This window comes from Zingiber officinale, chromosome 1A (assembly GCF_018446385.1).
Source record: "Zingiber officinale cultivar Zhangliang chromosome 1A, Zo_v1.1, whole genome shotgun sequence".
Lineage (NCBI taxonomy): Eukaryota > Viridiplantae > Streptophyta > Magnoliopsida > Zingiberales > Zingiberaceae > Zingiber > Zingiber officinale.
Genome location: NC_055987.1, coordinates 125,897,473 through 125,918,549, shown reverse-complemented (window position 1 = coordinate 125,918,549; position 21,077 = coordinate 125,897,473). Strand labels below are relative to the sequence as shown.

Here is a 21,077-nt window from a genome sequence, read left to right as displayed (position 1 = left end):
AAGTTGACTCGATAGAAAAATCTCTTTCTTGAACAAAACATCGAAGGTGGAGAAGCCTCATACACGAAAATGACGCTCAGAAATGAAAGACAGAAAGAATACTTAAAGTATAAAGTGTGTTGTCGAAAAGGAGAAGATCAGGGCTCTATTTATAACCCACTGGTCAAAAAGGACTGTTTGCTGATGTGGCATAGTCCGGACGCCCCCAGCGTGGCAAATTTTATCTTCTCAAAATGGCTACACAACGGGTGCAGGATAAAACTTTATCTCGCTTTGGCCGCTAGGAACCGCTCCAGGCGCCCAGACTCTAGGCGCTCGGACTCCAGGCAGCTCTGAGTTAACTTTTGTGTTCGGGCTTCTGCTCTAGTTCCTCTCGCTTGAGTGATTTCGGCCATCCGGAATAGGGCTCGCCCGAACCTATTTTCCGGCCTTCTCCTCGAGCAAGCTTCTGCTCCGGCTTCTCATCCTTAGGAAACGTCGTGCGCATCCTTCTCATTCACCAGCGTACTCTTCCACAGCACCTTGTCTCTCGGATGCACCGAGCCCGTAGACTCTCTCCCATGTCATCCTTCTCGCTAGTTGCATCTTTCGCTCGACTTCCTGTGCTCCTAAGTTTCATGTACACTAGATACAAGGATTAAAACACGACATGACCTAACTTGACTTGATTGATTACATCAAAACTACCATAGGGTACTTACATATTCACTTTGGGTTCGTTGGGTGCTCAACAATTACCTAGGGGATCAAAATTTTGGCAATAACAATGCAAAGTTTCGAACTCACCTTTGATCAAGCGGTTGGTCCACACCCATGGCCAACTTGTATAGCGAGTAGGAGGTCATGAGGTAGCCAATATAAACTTGTTGGAGTGGTTTGCAGCAGAAAAGCATGGCACAACTAATGCTTACATGTTTTTCCAGACACGAGGAGTTTCTATACCTTGGCTACCGGTTGTCTTGAAGGCCGACCTACTTGTTGATACAATCAGGCTCCAGGATTTTGATACGGGTCGAGATTTACCCTCTCTCAACAGCACTGATCCTACCACTACTATCCAAGCATTGGTTTACCTTTTGTTTGCTTGCTCATCGACGATTACAGATAGTGAACAAGTTGCCTTATGTCCCTCACAACCAGTGCTCACTGTGCTAGCAAGCTATGGAGTCAAATAATCACATATTCTTTCAATACCCCATCACAAAGGTTGTTTGGGATAAAGTTTGGGACTGACTAAGTATTCGATCAGCTATCTACATGATAGGTAGCTTGATTCGAGCCTTCTAGAGGAAATTCCGAGGCAAAGAAAGGTTGATGAAGTCTGCTACTTAGCAACGACTTGTGTGATTTTTCTTGTATGCCAAGCTCGAAACCGATCTTGCTTTGAGGGTGAGGTGTCTTATATTAAGAGGATGTTTCTCAAAGTCTGGATCATGTTTATCATTTTGTAGATATTTAGTACTCATAAGTTTCTTTGATCTATATATTATTTTACCATTCCAAAAAAAAAAAAAAACTATAGAAAATGATGATCATTTAAAAAGAGATTTCCTCACTCTCATAGAATCAATTATTCTTTAATTTTTTTCAAGCATACTAAGAGTTTTACTAAGAGAAAACTAGTAGCATCCTGCCTTGACTTTAAATAGAAAATCATTTTGGATATGATGAATATTAAATATGGCAAAAGACGATTCAATCACCTAATATCTCTGTTAATTTATCTTTGGGTTAATCCAGAGATAAATTATTAATGACTATTAGCTATTGGTATAGTGGCTAAGGTAAAAAAAAGACATGCTCAAATACGCCAAGTTGATATGATGAATATAAAAGCACTTGGCAGTGATAGACATTCTAATTCTATCATGTATACATGTCATCCCTCTATATACATAGAAGTGTTATGGTGTTTGACTCATTTTCACATCTTATTTTCGTGATTCAAATGAATCAGGGAGTTTAAAAATCACTCGGGCTCTTGAAAGTTACTTGGAGTGTCTGAATTATTTTTGGGAGCTTCGATTTATTTCAGTTGAAAAAATTGAGGTGCGGAAGTGAATCTGACATCATAATAATTTCTTTTATATATCTTGTTATTTTATTAAAATATTAAACCCTTTATTACCTAATTTTAGTGAATCTTAAAATGAAATTACTTTAATATATTTTTTTTCTTTTACACTAATAATCATTATTTTAAGACTTATTAATAATTTTTTCTAATTATTTTTTATGTAAACATATGTATTGTCAAGATTCTTTTTATGTTACATCTTAGAACACGAATAAATTTTTTTTTATAAATATATTGACACAACATTAGAAAACATACTTATATGTTCTTATCCGTTTAACATTTAATATAAAAAATTAACTTATTTTTTAATAAGGAAGAGTATGTTACAATGAGTTGTAGTTGGAAAGTGTGAAGAAGACTTTGTTTTCTTAGTTTTGTCCAGATAAATCTTTACCATATGATAGTAATTCTGTCCCACACTAGCTAATTTAATCCTTTCTTAGAGTGAGATATGTCTATAAAAAAAAATAAACTCAGTCTCATTGAATTGTTTTGGGAGTGACTAATTCAATCCTATAAAATTTTTTTTATCGATCATCAGGATAAATCGAAAAGTACGAATGATGAACAACCTAAAAGTTCAATACCTTTTTATTATGCATTATATTTGAAGGAAAAATTTCTATAAATAAATTATAACTGAAGATTAAATTGAAAGTGATACGTGATAACTTAAATATAGGACGAGATATGCTTATAAATATTATATAAAATAGATATTAAATTTTTTTATTGAGAAATATTATTTTTATTTCGACCGACTTCCGCTTCCGGTCAAGTTGCCAGGTCATCAATCGACTTCCAACCGGTTATAGCTCTTCCGAAATCCGTCTCGGGAATTCTAGTCCATGGGCCATTGCTCCAAATTAACTAATCTATATATTTTCCACCCTTAAAATTCGACTTATTGGCGCGTTAAAGACTAATCAGGCCATTGCATGCTATTCTTGAACATTCAAGGTGAAATACGCAAAAGTCGCATCCACCGCCTCGCTCGCTTTCTCTTTTCCTCCTTGTTGTCGGCTCCTTCCAATCGATCGAGTCTAGCTCTCTTTCTTCTCGTGGTTACCTAGGGTTTGCAGCAAGCATAGTTGGATTTGATCCGATGGGTGAATGGAAGGTGGATGACATACCTCTGCCGGCTCTGTTCGAAGAGGCCTCGAAGATCCATTCCGTGGCATCGGGATCTTCTGTCGATCAGGTTCCTCTTCTGTTTCCCTGCCTGAGGCATTTTTTATTTGGTCCGGAGGACTCTCCGATTTGTTTTTGTTGTTATGAGTTCTCTGTTCTCTTTGAGATTAAGCACTTGTGATGTATGTCTTTTTTGGTTAAAAGTTTGCAGTTTTGATTTGCAGGATGTTGTACGGAAGGGAATCCAGGCGCTGCGGCGCTGCGATGAGATGATAAGTAAACTGGGGTTGTTCTCGTCGAATGAGACGAAGGACGATGTTAGCACGGTCAATTTGAAGTATTTGTTGGTTAGTGTTTCTTTTCTTCGTGCTATGTCTTCGTTATTCGATGCTTTCTTTCTTTAGTATGGGTGCGTCCTAGTGATGTCTCAGGGCCTATGATTTGCAAATCCTTGTACGTTTTGCAATATTGACGGTTATGTAAGATTTGAATAAATATGTTTCTTTTTGACAATTGGTAGGTTGCTGAGATTTAATGCTTTCATGTGTATATATATATATATATATATATATATACTTCTTTGCGCATTTCTTGTTTTTAATATTGATCTCCAACTCTGATTTTTGTACCTTCTTAATACTTATGCATACTGGATTTTTGACTTTGTGGTGAACAATGTACACTGTAGTAGGAGCTTAAAAAGAAAAATTTGAACTCTGGAATTCCATGTTATCCAGGAAACATAGTGTAAATCATATACATTGATATGCTTATTATTGCTTCTCCTCCTTGCTTGGTTGACTTGTATATGTTCTTTTTTTTGTCATCTTCTTTCATTTTAAGTTATTCTCTATCTATTCTTGAAACCAGTTGTAAATATCTCTTTTTTTTGTCGCCATATATTTATGATTATTACTGTAGGGAGCTGTAGCTGGTTGCCATAACCAGCAATAGATTTACTTGCATTATGAATTTGACTGTGTTGGCTATAGTCAGGGGTGCTTTACTGAGATCATATAGAATGGTGAGTTGCAAGTTGGTGGACCCTGCAAACCTGCTTGTATTTTCTACTTTGTTTTTCTTCCAACAGTTATTATCTCAATTAGTGATCGTTTTGAAATTATAGTCTGAAACTCCTTACTGAATCATGCATCTAATGCAATTTGAGTCACTATGCTTTCCCCAATTTATGGTTCTCTAAGAATCACGTCCTGCAGCCTAAGCATAGCAAGAGCATGTGGGTTACATGTGGGGAGTGACAGTATGCCAACTAAGGTGGCTGATGTTGTGATGCAACCATTTTCACTCACGTTGAAAATGTGTGTTTTGATTTAATTTTAGTTGTCATCCTTCAAGATCAAAATATTTATAATGCTTCTTCCTCTCCATCATCTGCTGCATGTGATTTTGCTTGTAGATATTATTTTACTATTTTCCTTTATAGCTAATTTATCTCATGCTGCATGAACTTTGTATATTCTCTAGGTTCCGTATTATATTGGGGAATTAACAGAAAAGGCTGTTGAAGATGACAGAATAAAAGTTCTTAAAATTTCTCAGGATCACCTGAAGGTAAAATGTAATTCACTGATTCTATAGAATTTATCAGCAAACATTAAGCCAAAGTATCAATTTCCTATGCTTCTCTGTAATCTGCTAGTCGAGTACTTGTATGGTTTGATCTTCTGACTCTCATTTTCTTGCAATGTGTAAAAGGAGTTCATTTCAATTTGTGAAACTTTGGAGCTTGTTCCTGAAGCGGAGTTGGAAAGTTCTAGCCAAGGAGGGCCAGATAATTTTGCAACACGAAGAGCAAGAAAGGTGGATCTTCACTATTTCAATAAAGAGATAAACACACTCTTAACTGTTGCATACAGGAAACTATGATCTGTCAGCCTTGGGTTTCATATTTCTTATCTTCTTGCCAGTCATTTGCTTTTGCAGTGTTGCTTTCACTTATCATTTTATTGACTTTGAACTTTTGAAGCTTTGTGAAGTTTATTCTTTTGTTGAGTCTTGTTTTCTTTATTTTGTAGGTAAACAATGAAATTTTGATAATTACAGAATACAGGTTTTTTCATTTTATTCTTTCACAGCCACTTGTGCATGGTTTTGACAAGCCTCAACTTGGCCTGTAACTCTTAAACCACCCATACTTCATGTTGCGCATAAGTTTAGTTGGAGCTGTTTTCTCTTTGTATTTGTTGTTGATTTGGCCTTTCAATCAGCAAATAATTCTAAAATATTTATACCATATTGCTATTAAAGGTAGAGATATATAAGGGATATGCCAAACCGGTTGATATTCTTGGCCAGTTTGCCTCTCATCTTGCTAGTGATGTAACACTATTGATTAGTGTTAGAAGTCGTCTCCATCCATCAACTCAAGCTTTTGGGATAAGAAGTTGACTAATCAACTTTAACAATCTTTGTATTGGTGTATTAATTTGTTTATACATGGATGAAGAGACCCTCTATTTCCTCCAGTTTGTCTGATGTTACTTTTTTTTTTCTATGTTGATCAAATTATTACTAGATTGCCAGATTCAAGTGGCAGAGAGCTGCAGAAGCGAAGCTGCAAGAGATTAAAGAAAAAAAAGAAAGGCGTCATCGGTCATTGAGGGCAGCCGCTCTCTCTTCACCAGTTGAAGTTGGGGAGGAAGATGTACTTGATGATGATGGAGAGGAAGAAAGAGAGGTTTGGAAAATGAAACATCAAATGATCTCTTTAATTCTATCTTAAGCCACTTCGCTCTTTTGTTATTCTGGGTGTTGAATCACTATTGCACAGGTTTTAGCAAGATCAAGATTGTCTCCTTTCAGTCATCACTGGCTGCACACTCTTCCTCAAAAACTGATTGAATTGATTGTTAAATTGTTTTTATGATATCTTTTATGGTTTGTTGGACAGTTTTGTATCATGTTGTACTTTGAACCGCTTCATTGGCAATGCATCTGCAATGTTGGTACAGAAACAAGTCTCAAGTGGTAGCGACAAGTTGCTATAGATTTAGAGATCTAATGGATTGGTTCTTTTTGTTTAATTTGTTCAACCAGTTTTAGAACAGAATCTTGGCATACAAAGAAATAATATAGCTAGATGAAATTTAAAATGAAAATTCTACTCTTAGGAGCAACTAAGTCTAGCTTCAAGAGATGATAAAATGATTGATAATAGATTTGAGATGATTTATAGTTACAGGAATTTAATCAATTGAAGGTATAAAGGATAGAGGGCAACCAAAAAAACTATAGTTTCATGGATTTCTCCAGTCAAGCTAAGGTTTAAAGTTTCAGCGTTGGAACTTCATTCAGTTTCAAAATTAAATAAACGTAGAGGGTGAAAGAAACTCTGGTTAGATAATGGAAATGATTTAATTTATTTGGATATTACTAGTGATGGAACCATGGTATAAAGTTTGGCGTTAACAAGAAGCGGCAGTTGACTGAGCAAGTGACAAAAGCAACAGTAGGGAGAGGAGGAAAAGGCCAGAGGATACTAAAGATGTTAGAGAAGAGCCAGAGAAAACTTAACTAGGGAAGATGCTAGAGATGTTCTGATGTATTCCTTTGTCAATGCTGCTGCAACTGTGGAATCCATGTAGCCAACCGTAAGTAGATGGGTTGGCTTGATGATGGTGGTGCTTTTAAGAAAATTACATGTCGACCCTTCTGTGACTAAAATTACTAACTGCAATTTAGTTCGCATCATCTTTAACTTTGGAGGTGGAATCAAACTGGATCTTCTTCTCCCAGGATTCATTCACATTTATCAAAATGGTCACGCTTACCAAGGATTTATAGTTGTCATTGTTGATCAGCTCTTAGCAGTATTTAAATTATGTTTATTTATTTTACCATAGAATTTCTTAGCATTTTACTCTGTAGCAATCCCTACTAATGGTGAACAGATTTAGATTTATCATTATATAGTGTTGATTCTGTGTATTTATATTGTATAGCTCTCTTTAGTTATTCTATTGCAGCCAGCATTTGCCTATGTCATACTCAACCACTTTCATTTTCAAAATTGTACTAGTAAATAAACTCTTTTCCAAAGCATTTTTGTTAATTTGTTTTATCATTTTACATCAGTGTAAGAAAAATTGCATGACTTTGGTTGTACTATTGTGGCCGAAACTTGCAATAATTCATTTTTTGGCTATATATTACAGGCATGGCTTACAACAATTTCCTTATCTATTTGTAAGGTCAGTTTGTCCATATCTGAAACTTGTTTATCTATGTTCAGATTCATTCCAGTGCATATTTATGGGAATTTTCTTTTGTATTTGTATTAGATAGCTGATCTTGTATTTATTTTTCCCCTTCTCTGTCAGGCATTTGATCTCTTGGACATGCTAAAGAAAGAAGAAGAAATGCTCATTGCTGTGAAGGACAGACAGTCAAAGGTAAAATCATTCAATGTCCTCGTCATTTAAGGCAGCATTTTAGTGACATTCTTTGTATTTGCATAGATCGCATAGATCATAATTTTACATGTAACATGAACAGTATAGATCTTGGTGCCATCTTTATTGTGCAACACACCACGCATTTCTATTTTGGAAAACTTATTTTCTCCATCTTTTGAAATGGCTGATTTTGATTAGTTTTCAAACAAAAAAAAAAGTTGATTTTTGATATCGAATCTCAGAGTCGTTTTGTGTTTTTGGGTTTCACATATCAACAAACCATTACTATCACAAACACTAACATCATGCACGCCAATGCCATGACAAAGCTCTTCATTTAACTAGGTGTTCTTCTAGTGTTTCTAAAATTGTGTGTTTTACTAAAAAAAATCTGCTATTAAATTTGAGGCCGCTCATTTACTGATTAAATGACATAGAAGCTCTCTCCCTTAGAGCCAAGCATGGCAGGCACTGCTCCATCTTTCAAGTAAATTACTAAATCAGAATTTAAATTTTCAAAATGAAACTGCACCAAAACCTGAAATTGCTAAGCTTTCAAATCAAACCAAAATGACCCATTTGGTTTTGGATTTGTTTGGTTCAGATTGTTCTCATCATTTTTATAAGTGTATGAATATGTACATATATCCTTATTGGTCTATTGGTGTGGTTTTTGTGTCGGTTTTAGATGCTGCCCACTTCTACAAATCTTGTTTCTCTTTGTCCTCTAAATTCTGTCCGCTGCATAACTAATCTTCCACTCATACTCTCAACAGCTGCACTACTATCTTTAAGTATATTGTTTCTCATCAGGCATATATGTCTGTACAGCTGCACTACTATCTTTAAGTATATTGTTTCTCATCAGGCATATATGTCTGTTACTTATCGGTACTAAGTTCACCAGTCTATTTTGTTATTTCTCCTCCTTTAATAACTGATTATTCAAAGCTTTGGATGTAACTGTGCAGGAAGGAGAAGATTTTACTCAAGAGATGCTTGATGAGCGAGCCAACCGGGCTGAAACTTGGCATAGAAATGCAGCGAGTCGAGCAGTTTTCTCCAAGCCAGCAGAGCCTATCACTTGCGCCACCTTTGCTCAGGATGTCATCGAAGGCAGGGCAAAAGTTTCACAAGCGCATGAACACAAGCACCAACCAATGATATTTGGACCGGCAAGCCTCGTTGGTGGAAGGATAACAAGTGAGAGGGAAAGAATACAGGCACAAGTCTTCCAACCTGGTCACAGGTTAAACATATTTTTAAATTTCTGCTACTGATCTTTTTTATATATTTTTATTTACTCATTCTTTTATCTGAAGCTAAATCAATTTTTTTGGGCATATTAGTCGAGCTCCATGTCTAGTCTGGAACACTAATCATGCAATTCTGTTTGGAATATAGACTGCCTACGATGAGTATAGAGGAAGCTGGATTGCGCGAAATGGAAATAATGCAGAAATGGCAGGAGAGGAACGCTAAGATGATGGAGGAAGCAAGCTCTTCTTGGCACAAGGACATCACTGCATCAACAACTGACGACGACGACGATGCTGAGGTGGAGAAGGCAAGAGCATGGGATGATTGGAAAGACGAAAATCCTCGCGGTGCCGGCAACAAGAAATTAACACCTTGCGGCTAATGGATTTCAGGCCTTGCATTGTATCCCAGAAGCCAACTTATAGTTATGTTTCAGTGAGATTTTGAAGCCCAAAACCTCTCTAAGAAGCCATTAGATTCTATCATCACCTTATTTGCTCAATTAGTATATTTAAAGTTTATATGTTAATATTTTCGATAGTTTTAAAATATTTGTTCAATAAGTGGTTTAATTTAATTTAAAGAAAATTTTATATTAACCTACGAATATAAATTTGGAATATCGTAGATGCGCAAGCATTTCAACTAGATTCCGATTGGATTCAACGCGAGTTCAGTTGTTGGACGATCGTATAGCGAGGATCTTGTTCAAGATTACGTTTCTTTCATCTCTTGCAATACCCAGTGGAAGCCGTAAAAGAATAGATTCCTCGTGATGAAATCCTAAGTGCACAGATCGCTCAAACGACTGCTTGGACAGGATCCATACTGGGACTCGTATCCCTCAAAACCCTAAATCGGAAGCATCGAATCCATACGCAAACGGTGAGAAGGAGGGCAACGAGAGATCTCACGCTGTTGCATTGAAGCTGAATCGAAGGTGCTCTCTTTTCCACCGTTCCTCATCGTCTTCGACCACGGTACGAATCTTTAGTACTGGGCTGGTGTTTTGCCGCAATTAGGGTTGCAGATTGTTTCTTATCCCCGCTTTTGTCTCTTCTCCTTATGGATTTAACTGCTTGGTCGGTAGATATGGAGGCATTATGTCGAATCAAGAGTGATGGAGCTACTGCCTTTTTCTCCATGGTGGAGTTGCTGGTGGCGAGGTCCGTATTGGTAACAGAACGGCTTTTTCTCCTTTGGCTTCTTCTGACGGTAGGGTTTCTTCCCCTCTTCTCTCTTTTCTTCGGTTTTAATTGAAGTTGGGTATTTGATGACGGACGAAGCTGAAATTTTGCTTGTCCTTGGTCGAGCTACATAAAGATGTGAAATTTAGCTTCTCGCGCATTTTTTTTCACGGCGATCTAGGGTTTCTTTTAATCGTGTCGGCGTCACTCAGGAGGATGTGGAGCTTATCAGGATGTATTTTGTTGACGGATTAGGAATGCGATTTTGACTACCTCCAGTTAGATTGATCGTCTCTTTTGAAAGCTTTCTAGATCATTGTTCCCCTTTTCAAGTTGTTTGCTCAATGTACCAAAGTAGAATGCCTTATTGCTCAACGGATGAAGTGAACTAGGTTAATCTCTTCTTTATAAGCTGTTTTATCTGTGATGGATTAGCTTTTGTAGGTGGGCGCACTTTTATCTGAGCATGAGAATAGTTTTGTTCTCGGAGTTATCGGTTGTAGTGTCTCAGCTTGAAGGCTACCTTCTCATCGCCATGTTGCATTGTTGCACTATCGTGGAGTTTGCTGCTTACCCAGCTTGTGGTCACATGATATGTGTATGCCTAACTTGCTACAAGTACCTTGTCTCTGATTAGTATATTAGTACAGCTTGTAGGGCTAAATGTAGGATTCATATGATATTGGTCCTCCGTCCTCATAAGTTAGATTGCTATCTCCTGAAATAAGCTGGAAATGATTTGTCTTGGGTGTTTAGTTTTCAATCCTGAGCATATCACTAATGATTTTTTCTTCTTCTTTTGTGGTTTCATGTTTCATGATTACGAGTGTCCGATGTTCAACTTTCTTAGGTAAGAATTCTTAGGATCCCCATGTTTCCTTCCTAGGCACAACGAATTTATTCCTAGAAGCCTGATTGAAGTGTTTATTCTCTTCTTTTTGATGTTTTAAAATTCTATACTGTTTTTCTTTTTTTCAGATAAATACTCTCTCGGTACCATTCAATCATGTTCACTGAGCATATCAATGAAAATGGATGCTACTGATATGATCATCTGCTGAACTTCTCGATAATGATGTGCACTTTTTAGAGTTTAATCTGAGAACTATGGATCTATAATTCTAGATGTTTCTTCTGCATAGAAGACAGTGTTTTTAGTTTCCATTTCCTTGACATTGTGGATCATATTCCTTCTGCTGCACTTAAAATTGGACCTGTTTCAGGTATCAGTTGAAGCTGCCCCCGTCAGTGAAGAGGTGAAAGCTATTTTTGGGTAGGTCCTCCTAACATACTCTAGTCTTTTAGTTATAGTGCCACTTACTGTGTGTTTTTCCCATGAAGAATGATTCGAAGAGGCAAACATGAAGCTGTCCTGGAGAACAAGGATGACGATTATTCAGATGTCAATGACGATGAGGATGAGAATGATGAGGATGGAGATGATCCAGAAGACGATGGAGGCGACGATGATTTCTCCGGAGAAGAGAACGACAATGAAGGAGATGGGGAAGATGGACCCGAGGCCAAAGGTGGAGGAAGTGAAGAGGAAGATGCCGACGATGATGATAATGACGATGATGAAGAAGAGGAAGACGATGAAGACGAAGAAGAGGAAGACGATGAAGAAGACGAGGAGCTGCAGCAGCCACCGACAAAGAAGAGGAAGTGAGGTGCCTTGCTGCATTTTTTGGGAGGTATCTGGTGATTCTGGTCCTTGTAGGGGTTTTCTTTCTTTCTTTCTTTCTATTTTTGCTAATGTTGACATGGAAGAAGATTTAGTGTTTGGGTGGGAGTAGATGCAGTTGGATATTAGGTAGATAGGGATGACCTCCTGTGTACTAAATTTGATCTTATTCTGTCTTTTATGGTAAACATGCTACTTACTACCTGTAGACATTTGTGATTCTTGGCGTTTGGTTTGTGTTTTTTGACCTCCCTTGCCATTTTTTTTTTTTTGATAATTTAGGCGTTCAAGTGTAGGCCTCTAAAATATTGGTCATAAAATTTAAATCTCTATGGAATATGACAGTAAACAATGCATTCCAACAAATACCTTGTCATTAAAAAGCAATCAAGATCAATCGAGCAACAAGAGCATACAATGCGTGATTCCAGGGCCTAAAAAAACAAAAATCTATTTATCATTTTCTTCCACGATCACTCACTGCAGGGTGAACACATCTGAAGCTCACAAGGCATTAACATAAGATGGAGGTGCGACAAGTCTACACACATGGCAAAATGACAATCCTAATAACAATGTTGTGGTTGATTTGCTAAAACTAGCTCTATTGTGATTCTTTTGCACTCGATCACTCCCTGCAATTATTAACACATCTCAAACAAATTTGTATAAGAAATTAACTAAAATGATATTCTTGTATACATTTAACTCAAGATTGTTAAAGTGCCTTTACACTCGTATAACTTGGTGAAGGTTATTGTGGGATGAAATGATTGACAAACATGAACAGGTCGCTATCAAAGATAGTGATGCTTTGGGGTTGAGAAATGAGAAATGAGAAATGAGAAATTTTTAAGGTAAGTTTTCAATATAAAGCTGTAAAAATAAAGGGAATATAATTTTTTACAACTCAGCAAAAGAATTGCAACTAATACTAACAAAAAAAAACAAGAAAATGTTTGCTCAAATAACCAAATAGAATCAAGAAATTTCAGCAGTAAGAAGATGGTATATTATAAATTTTATACCAACCCACATAAATATAAAATAGCTTACACCAGGACCAGTTAGCCCAGCTCAATAGGCATGCTAAAATAACACTGGGTTCGCATGGTTGCACCAAAAATGTTCAATAACTAATGAAAAAATTCAATTGCCAATGCTAAGTTCCTTCAAATAAATGGAAACTCAATAACATATAGGTTAGATAAACACATGAAAGTTCTGAAACATATATTGCAATTTTAGACATTACAAAATCTTACAAAGTACCAGTTAAATCAAAAGAGATTACGCTTGACGTCGTTCAGGCAGCAGAGTGTGCTGTTGACTTGATTGCTCAAGTTTCTGCCTAGTAAGGGCTTTGAGTTGCTTAAAAACCTGAAGATCTTGCCACTTTTGCCCATCAATTGTCTGGGCCGGTTTACTGGAATCCTGTTTCCTCAGAAATGGAAAACTAGAAACATTTGTAAACGCAGTAGTAATGTTGATCAAGTGAGTTTACAGTCCCTATGCTCTTAAAAGATGAAGATTGATAGCCATCTAGCCAGCTGTAATCATCAAGCTCTGGCTGCTGTTCCCTTGGATAAGAATTAGCAATTGCTTCCTCCTGCTGCTTTGAAGGAATATGGCCAAATCCAGGAGGTGGCCCCAACTGACTAACTGGACGATTTACATAATCTTTTCTAAGTGATGGTAAGGGTGCCGAATGTTTTAAGGTCCTTCCATCGGATGCTGCTCCTGAATGCAAGAGAGCATCAAGTGGGGACGAAAAGAAAATCTCTGATGATTTAGTTTGACTAGAGTGTGCGCTGTTAGCATTTAGAATGGCAGGAAAACAAACTCCGGGTAAAAGTGTATTTTGCTGTAAGTTACTTGAACATTCTTGCAACATCTGGCTATTCATATATAAATTTCCATTCGTGTTCATATTTCTTAGTCCATCTGAAAGGAATTCATCTTGCTTTGCAAACCATCTCAAAGAAGGGTTAAAATGCTGCAAAGGAAGCTGCATGATAGGATCGATAGATGGATGCAGATTCAAACTCACATTTGAAACAGTTGATGTTGGTGCACCATCAAAAGGAACAGAAAATGGATGAGCATGTGTCATCCAACCACCTGCAGATGATACATGTTGGGGGTTGAATATATCAAAAGTACTCAATCTGAAAGCATTCAGATCTTCGTATTTGTCAGAAACTGTAGGAATGAAAACAATTTCTTCTTCCTCTTCTTCTCCTTCCACACAAGATCATGTCTTAGTTTGTGAAAACCCTAGACCAGATGGATTTGGCACTATCCCAATATCACCAATGCTCTCAATTTGACTTCCCTCCTCTTCCATAACAGTTGGATGAGACGAGCTTGAAAGGGTAGAGTCAATACGGCCACCATCGCTCTTTGCACATTACAAATTTCCTCAGGCTTGGATCAATATTTATTCTCTGCTGATTAACTGCAACAATATTTGCAATAGCTCTACCAGCAGCTAGAATCCTCTGGACACGAGATAATTTGTCCTTGCCCCCATCATTTCCATAGGCATGTTTCCTTGAGAATTCCATAGTTGTAACTTGCAAGAAGTAAAAAAAAAAAACTTCTCAAAAGCGATGATCATGTTATCTCGGGCTGTTGAAAATGGAATATCAATGGACAGACTTCTAAAGTAATGGTAGATTGCCAATAACTCATCACCCGAGTAGGAAGCAAGTATTGCCAACTGGTGTAAGTTTACAAGATCCAAAAAAATTAATTGCTCTATGCAATGATAAGCCAAGGGCGACGATAATAAAAGTGCTCACGAATTAACAATGATCTTAACTTGGTATGTGGATTACCATTTGAAGGACGCATGCAAGTTGCCTGCATATAATAACTAGCAGCAGCTGCAAAATCACAACCAACGGAGTCTCCCTCCCCATATAGTCCTTTGTAACGTGCAAGGTCTCCTAAGTATATCAGACAACGGTGACAAGACATAAGTCCTTTCTTCATCTCAGCCAATTTCTTCTCATCTTTTGTCAAAACAATTTCGCTGTCAGTTCTCTCATTAAAAAAGCTCAAAGGTAGGTCATATTTTACCCTGATTTTCAATATCAGATCATGGTAAAATCCAGTTGCTTCCATCAGGAAGCTTTTGAAGACAACATGGATTTTCTTCACTTTATCAGAACAAACAATAGGTTTTGCACTGGAAGAGGTAGTAGATCCAGCAGATTCTGCAGCATTTATGTGGTGCCTAAACTCTTCAATCCTTTTGTAGTGAAGCTGCTAAAGGATATACTCAATATCACGCTTTTCCGAAAAATCATGATCTTCAAAAATTATAGTTTCATAGTTCTCTCACATTAGAAGCCATGCATTGGGGTTTGAAGGAACATTGACTGAACTGATCTTTGCAATCCTTTCTCTAGCTCAATATTCTGCATGGAGAATTTGCACAAAAAAAAAATTGTAACATATATACAAAGAACATTAATTTGATACTAGCAACAATTTAGTAAGGACCTGACTTTGAGAGTCTTGGTGCAACCGTAAAGTTGTTGCTATGTGACTTAGACGTCACGGGTTCGAATCAAGGACATAGCCTCTTGCAAATAGAGGTAAGACTGCATACAATATACTCTTCCCTGGACCCTGCATCGACAGTAGCTTCATTCACCGGGCTGCCCTTTTTATACTTGTATATTTGATGTTCAACTTAAGATGTCAAAGAATCTAATGTAAATGGTCAAATATAGAGATGACGAGGTACATAAATACAAGTCAACGTAAGATCATACCTGGAAGGGGGCTATGTGAAGAATCTTAACAAGCATGCATGATCAAAGAGAAAATTAGAACAAGGTATTACTTAGGTCAGATGAAGAGAAAGAACAGACATTCAGCAACATAGACAATGCAGTAAGACTAGATAAATTTTAGCATGCTTCATTTTGAAAACTATCGAGATTGATAACAGTAGCAGCTGGAGCAAATATTAGTGCAATTGCTAAACCTAAAAACCACGAGCCAAACAAGGTATCGAGATGCAAGTTTATAGCTTTTTAAGAAGCCATTGTGCAAGCTCCCAAGATGAGGGAGCCGATGGCCTGTCCATTGGAACAATTATCATCCATCAAATATGTACACTATGTTCTTCCTGCAGCAGTAATAATAATAATGAAAAAAATAAAGATCTAGTACACATGAAATTTTAAGTCACTAAATTCATCAAAGAAGATACGTTTATAGGAGTCGATTAAAAGTCGTAATTTCTTGGCATTTGCCCCCTATTCAAAATAAAAAACTAAGGACATGCCACCCAATTTTGAAATCCCAAATCTACGTTTGACCCCCTAATAAAATGCACTAAACTCTAACTCTACATCTATGAACACAACTCCAAGAAATTCCCCAACACCGTAAGTTTTCGCAAAACCAAAACCCGGAAAGGGATTCGCAGCAAGGAAGATCCCATCCGAAGTTCCCGACACAGATTCGACCCCTTCCCTTGCGCATTGTAGTAATATATACTTGCAGTAGCAATACAATATTCGGATGGCCCAATAACAATCAAGTACACCGGATCTCACCCTCAGATACTATTGGGCCGACCTAATAATTGTATCATATAAGCTGCATTGATGCAAAAACAAAATAATAATAAATAAATAAATTAATTAATTAAAATATTTTCAAAAATCAATAGTTGATTTAAGTTCTTCTCCTTCCCTCTTTTTTCTTTGGTATGACCACAAAGGCTGGATTTCTATTGTTGTTGCACTTCCTTGAATACTATGAAAGCTCAATCCGCATAGTTACCAATAATTGCCACAAGAACATTTTCCTTCTATGAAAGAATGAAACCTTCTCGAATCTCTTAGGACTATCTCTACGCCCTCAACTTTGCTAGCAAACTTCATCCAATTATGGCAATCCTCACACACGCGGAGATTCTTAATCACACGGACGACTCCTTTCGTCTTTGCTGAGGATAGCAATGCAAACGATACAGCCAATCTCTCGCTATGGTTTCTTAGGATTGCCTCTTTCTGAAGCTTGTCGACATCATGGAGAACATATTTCGTTGCGGGGACATACCCGATTCTTCTACACTTATTGTCCAACTCGTCAAGCTTCTCATAGATCTCCTTCCTGTTCTCATGGAAATCATCAGCAGCTACGAAAACATGCTTCCTGTTTCCGGTCTCTACCCAACTACATCCGGCCTCCTTCTTTAGCCCTTTTTCCTTCATCAGCCTCCGTATCGATATTGCATCGTGCCACAAGCCAAACGCGGCATACAGATTGGAAAGAAGAACATGAGTAGTTTCATCGTCCGGGTTGGAATCCAAAATCCTTGATCCAATGCTAATGCCAAGATCAAGTTGCCTATGCGAGTGGCAAGCCCCAAGCAACACTTTCCATAGTCGTAAACAAGATTCGCTATTTTGCTTCATACGAGAAGTTGCCAACTGAACCATAGCTTCACTTTGCTGAAACTGGCCGGATCGACCAAACAAATCCACCATACAAGCATAATGTTCGATGCTAGGTTGGCATTTACATTCTTTTATCAGCAAACCAAAATATTGCTTCCCTTCTTCGACTAGGCCAGCATGTGCACAAGCAGTAAGTAAACCGAGATAAGTGATTGAATTGGGATAAATGCCACTGTTTCTCATTTCACCAAAGAATTCAAATGACCCATTAGCCGCTCCATGTTGCGCACATCCTGTGATCATGGCTGTCCAAGAGACCACATCCCTTTTCTCCATCCTTTGAAACACTCGAATTGCATCATTCAAGCTACCACACTTCGAATACATGGAGACGAGTGCATTGTCAACGGACAAGGAGCCACTTTGTGAAACAATTGAGGCATGGAGACATTGCTTTACCGCAAATGCATGAAGCTGTTTTCCTAATTCGACGGAGACCATTTTGCTGCAAACTGTAAGAACAATCGACAAGGTTGAGGACTCTAATGGAAATCCTTGCCTGTGCATCTCCACAAAGAGTGCCATAGCATCATGACACAAGTCATTGTTAGAGAGCCCATCAATCATGGAATTGAAAGTGAAGGAATCCAGTTCATTCAAACCCTTAAAGACCTTCTCTGCATCACAAATCCGACCGAAATTCGAATACATAGTTAGCAATGCATTGCACACAGACAACGAAACTGGCAGCTCAGCTTCTCGTCTCAGCAGATAGCCATGAATTTCTCTTCCAAGCTTACAAGACACCAATGAATCGGGTGACAGTGCACATAGTAGAATGGTCAGAGTATGCAAGTCAGGGCTTGATCCTGAGCTCTGCATTTCTTCAAACACTTTGTAGAAGCTAATGAACTCACCGTTTTGAGCATAACCAGAGAGCATAGAGTTCCAGCTAATAACATCAGGACAAGGCAGCATCTCAAAAATCAACCTTCCTTTCTGGACGTCGTCGCTGCACTTCCCGTACATCGCGATCAGTGAATTGCCTATAGCTGTTTCCGAATTGAGGCCTGATCTGATTAACCAAGCATGAACCTCCTTCCCCAACCTCAGAGACGGGACAGAAGCTATTGCGCTGAGCAAGCTGAGACAGGTAATCCTGTTTGGACTCACAGACATTCTGCGGAAAATCGAGATTGCCGCCTCGAATTCACCATTTTGTTCAAGGCCTGAGATGATGGCGTTCCAGGAAACAACATCCTTGGGACACATTGCATCGAAAACTTTCATGGCATCTCCCCAAAAGCCCAATTTTGCGTACATGGAGATGAGAGAATTGAGTGTCTTGGTCGCATCGAGCGACTGGTTCTTGAGGGCCATCGCATGTATCACCTTTCCGATCGCAACCTGTTGGCTCGCCACGCACGCGCTGATGAGGATCGCGAAGGTCGCATCGGTAGGCACCAAGTGAGCCAGCTCGAGCATGGCTCGGAACAAGAGGAAGCAATCTAGGAACGAACCATGGAAGGCGTAGGCGGAGATGACGGCGTTCCACGTCGGGACATCGGCCTCCTCGATCATGGGAACTTCGTCGAACACCTGGCGGGCGTCGACCAATCGGCCGGCGGCGGAGTACATCGCGACGAGGGAAGTGCGGACGCCGCGCTCGGAAGAGAGACCGGCGCGCACGGACTTAGCATGGAGCTGCTCCCCGAGTCGCCGCACGCCAGGGAGAGCGGAGCATGAGTTGAGGAGGCTAGCGAGGGCAAACTCATCGGCCGACCAACCAGAGCGCTGGAGCTGGAGGAAGAGCTCGAGCGCCTGCGGGAGCTCGCCGCGCCTGGTTCTATCGAGAACGAGATACGAGAGGTAAGAGCGGCCTCTGAGTTCGCCGGCTTCCGGTCGCGCATTTCGTCGAACAGGTGGAGGGGAATAACCCGCCGGCGAGAGGAGGGATCGGATTACAGTCATGCGGCAGCGGCGCCGGCTTCAAGGAAAAAAAATGTGAACTTTATCTACAAATTAACGGACGGACGTTTGCTAGTTAACAACGGACAGGCAGAGCGTGGCCGTTGATCACATGATCAACGCCCCAGTTTTATTTTGTACATTCATGTGATAAAAAGTGATTCGCTCGCCTCCAAAAAGAAGGTTATGCTTGGTTATGATCCTAAGATCTCGTATGATAATACCCCATGTCTTAACCATCACACCTTCCCGAGGAGGCTATTTTGTATATTCATGAAATTATATTATAGAAAAAATTTTATTTATCGATACGCTTCTTCAAAATAATGATGTCACAAATTGGATCACCAAAATGTTTTCAATTAATTGTACAGTGCATTAGGAGAACGTTCAATGACCTAACACGACTAGTTCCTGGTCGAATTCAAAGGCCTCATCATCTTCCTCTTGGCTGGCGGCTTCAGACACGAGCTCCGCAGTCACTCCATGGTTCTCCGGCACAGCCTCGACGGCCATCCTCGCCGTCCCTGCAGTGGCAGGCACGGGGCGAGCCTCTGCCGGAACAGAGCTTAATTCGATGAATACCGTGCAGACGAGAAGCACAAGGACGACGGCCGCTTTGAGGGAGGCAGCCATCGTCGTCGGCTTAACGTTTGCAGCGGCCCAGAGTTATTTCTTGACCACCGGAGAGTATAATACGTGGGATGAGGTGGGTGAGGGAGGGAAAGGGTGGAGGCTACTTAAAGGGAGGAGGAATGGTTAAGTTTGGAGTTTGGCCGAGTCTTTTGCTCCGGATCAGTGAATATCTCTAGAGAGAGGGAGGAAAAAAAAGCAGAAGAAAATATATTAATGGACAAAATAAATTTAATTCATTTTTTCTAATATAATCCTAATCAAGTTGCTAAAATATTAATAAAACATGTCTCTATGCCAAGAACTAGAGTAAGAAAATGGTTATTTTGTGACATTAACATATAATTAATTAACACTAACATTAATTTCTCTTAAAATAAAATAAGTACTTTATATTAAAATTGAGTATATTTTTTATTAAATTGAGCACTATTTTTTTCCTGCTTAATATAATTTCTCTTAAATTCAACACAATTTAAAGAAAATCTAGTATATTTTCCATCTAATTGAGTACCATTTAAGAAAAATCTAATATATTTTTCATTCAATTGAGGTGGAAAAATATATTAAAATGAGTATAATTCCTCTTAAAATCAGCACTTTATACTAGAATCGAGTATATTTTCTATCTAAATTGTCCCTTATATTTTTTAGGTACAAATAGTCTAAAAACGAGTATAATTTCTATTAAATTCAACACTTTAAACTAAAATCGAGTATATTTTATATTAAATTGAGCACGGCTTTTTTCCTGTTTAATATAATTCCTACTAAATTAAGCACTATTTAAAGAAAATCTAATATATTTTCCATCCAATTGAGTATCATTTAAATAAAATCAAGTATATTTTCCATCCAATTGAGGTAGAAAAAGAATCGTGCTCAATTTAATAGAAAATATGCTAGATTCTTGTTTAATGTACTAAATTTAAGAAGAATTATACTTATTTTTTGACTTTTTATAAATAAAAATATCAGGAGAAATTAGATAAATATGTTTGATTAGGGAGTGGAAACAAAGATTTTTACCAATGAGACTGCATGCAAAGTTTTATTTGCTAATATGGACTATATGTAAATTTTTCCTTATTTTAACATGAAGTATTTTATGTTAAAATAAAATACTTCATGCTAATCATGCAAAAACAACCCACCAATAGGTATTTATCTGTCATACACATGATCCATATCTCTAAAACTACATAATATCTCAAAGGTCTACTCGGAATAAAGAGAAATATAATATTTATTTTCCTAGTAATCTAACTGTGTCTCAAAAGGATAAATTATTAG

At 38.2% G+C, this 21,077-nt stretch overlaps 3 protein-coding genes and 1 pseudogene across 10 annotated transcripts; 2 read left to right on the top strand and 2 right to left on the bottom strand.

Annotated features, from left to right (window-relative positions):
- Nucleotides 1-3,084: 3,084 nt before the first annotated feature.
- On the top strand, nt 3,085-9,449 carry LOC122031127 (PP2A regulatory subunit TAP46-like). The gene is made up of 9 exons (XM_042590211.1): nt 3,085-3,281; nt 3,436-3,558; nt 4,697-4,783; nt 4,928-5,032; nt 5,748-5,909; nt 7,387-7,422; nt 7,552-7,623; nt 8,598-8,875; nt 9,031-9,449. Exons 1-9 carry the CDS (start codon nt 3,186-3,188, stop codon nt 9,266-9,268), a joined length of 1,197 nt encoding a protein of 398 aa, XP_042446145.1. The 5' UTR covers nt 3,085-3,185; the 3' UTR covers nt 9,269-9,449.
- Nucleotides 9,450-9,706: 257 nt separating this feature from the next.
- LOC122031135 (nucleolin-like) lies at nt 9,707-12,004 on the top strand. 2 transcript variants are annotated; one of them, XM_042590234.1, is made up of 4 exons: nt 9,707-9,866; nt 9,977-10,101; nt 11,297-11,346; nt 11,415-12,004. In XM_042590234.1, exons 2-4 carry the CDS (start codon nt 9,979-9,981, stop codon nt 11,740-11,742), a joined length of 501 nt encoding a protein of 166 aa, XP_042446168.1. In that variant the 5' UTR covers nt 9,707-9,866; nt 9,977-9,978; the 3' UTR covers nt 11,743-12,004. The 2 variants fall into 2 exon arrangements, with proteins under 2 accessions (XP_042446168.1, XP_042446158.1); XM_042590224.1 differs by lacking the exons at nt 9,707-9,866; nt 9,977-10,101 and adding an exon at nt 10,477-10,671.
- A 930-nt stretch (nt 12,005-12,934) lies between these two features.
- Nucleotides 12,935-15,874, bottom strand: LOC122002581 (annotated as a pseudogene).
- LOC122031089 (pentatricopeptide repeat-containing protein At3g24000, mitochondrial-like) lies at nt 12,935-19,194 on the bottom strand. Of its 7 annotated transcripts, none has more exons than XM_042590193.1 (3): nt 15,268-19,194; nt 15,107-15,182; nt 12,935-15,030 (listed from the first exon to the last, which is right to left on the bottom strand). In XM_042590193.1, exon 1 carries the CDS (start codon nt 19,152-19,154, stop codon nt 16,560-16,562), a length of 2,595 nt encoding a protein of 864 aa, XP_042446127.1. In that variant the 5' UTR covers nt 19,155-19,194; the 3' UTR covers nt 12,935-15,030; nt 15,107-15,182; nt 15,268-16,559. The 7 variants fall into 7 exon arrangements, with proteins under 7 accessions (XP_042446127.1, XP_042446135.1, XP_042446111.1 ...); XM_042590201.1 differs by having other exon boundaries at nt 12,935-15,027; XM_042590177.1 differs by having other exon boundaries at nt 12,935-14,332; nt 14,598-15,182; nt 15,273-19,194.
- Between the last annotated feature and the right edge of the window lie 1,883 nt (nt 19,195-21,077).

Excerpts from the sequence above, each read along its gene's own strand:
- LOC122031127 (XM_042590211.1), top strand. The coding sequence starts at position 3,186 with ATGGGTGAATGGAAGGTGGATGACATACCTCTGCCGGCTCTGTTCGAA. Across the intron at positions 3,282-3,435 it reads CGGGATCTTCTGTCGATCAG|GATGTTGTACGGAAGGGAAT; the intron begins GTTCCTCTTCTG and ends TTTGATTTGCAG. Across the intron at positions 5,033-5,747 it reads CAACACGAAGAGCAAGAAAG|ATTGCCAGATTCAAGTGGCA; the intron begins GTGGATCTTCAC and ends AATTATTACTAG.
- LOC122031135 (XM_042590224.1), top strand. The coding sequence starts at position 10,540 with ATGAGAATAGTTTTGTTCTCGGAGTTATCGGTTGTAGTGTCTCAGCTT. Across the intron at positions 10,672-11,296 it reads CTTGTGGTCACATGATATGT|GTATCAGTTGAAGCTGCCCC; the intron begins GTATGCCTAACT and ends GACCTGTTTCAG. Across the intron at positions 11,347-11,414 it reads GAGGTGAAAGCTATTTTTGG|AATGATTCGAAGAGGCAAAC; the intron begins GTAGGTCCTCCT and ends TTTCCCATGAAG.
- LOC122031089 (XM_042590167.1), bottom strand. The coding sequence starts at position 19,154 with ATGACTGTAATCCGATCCCTCCTCTCGCCGGCGGGTTATTCCCCTCCA.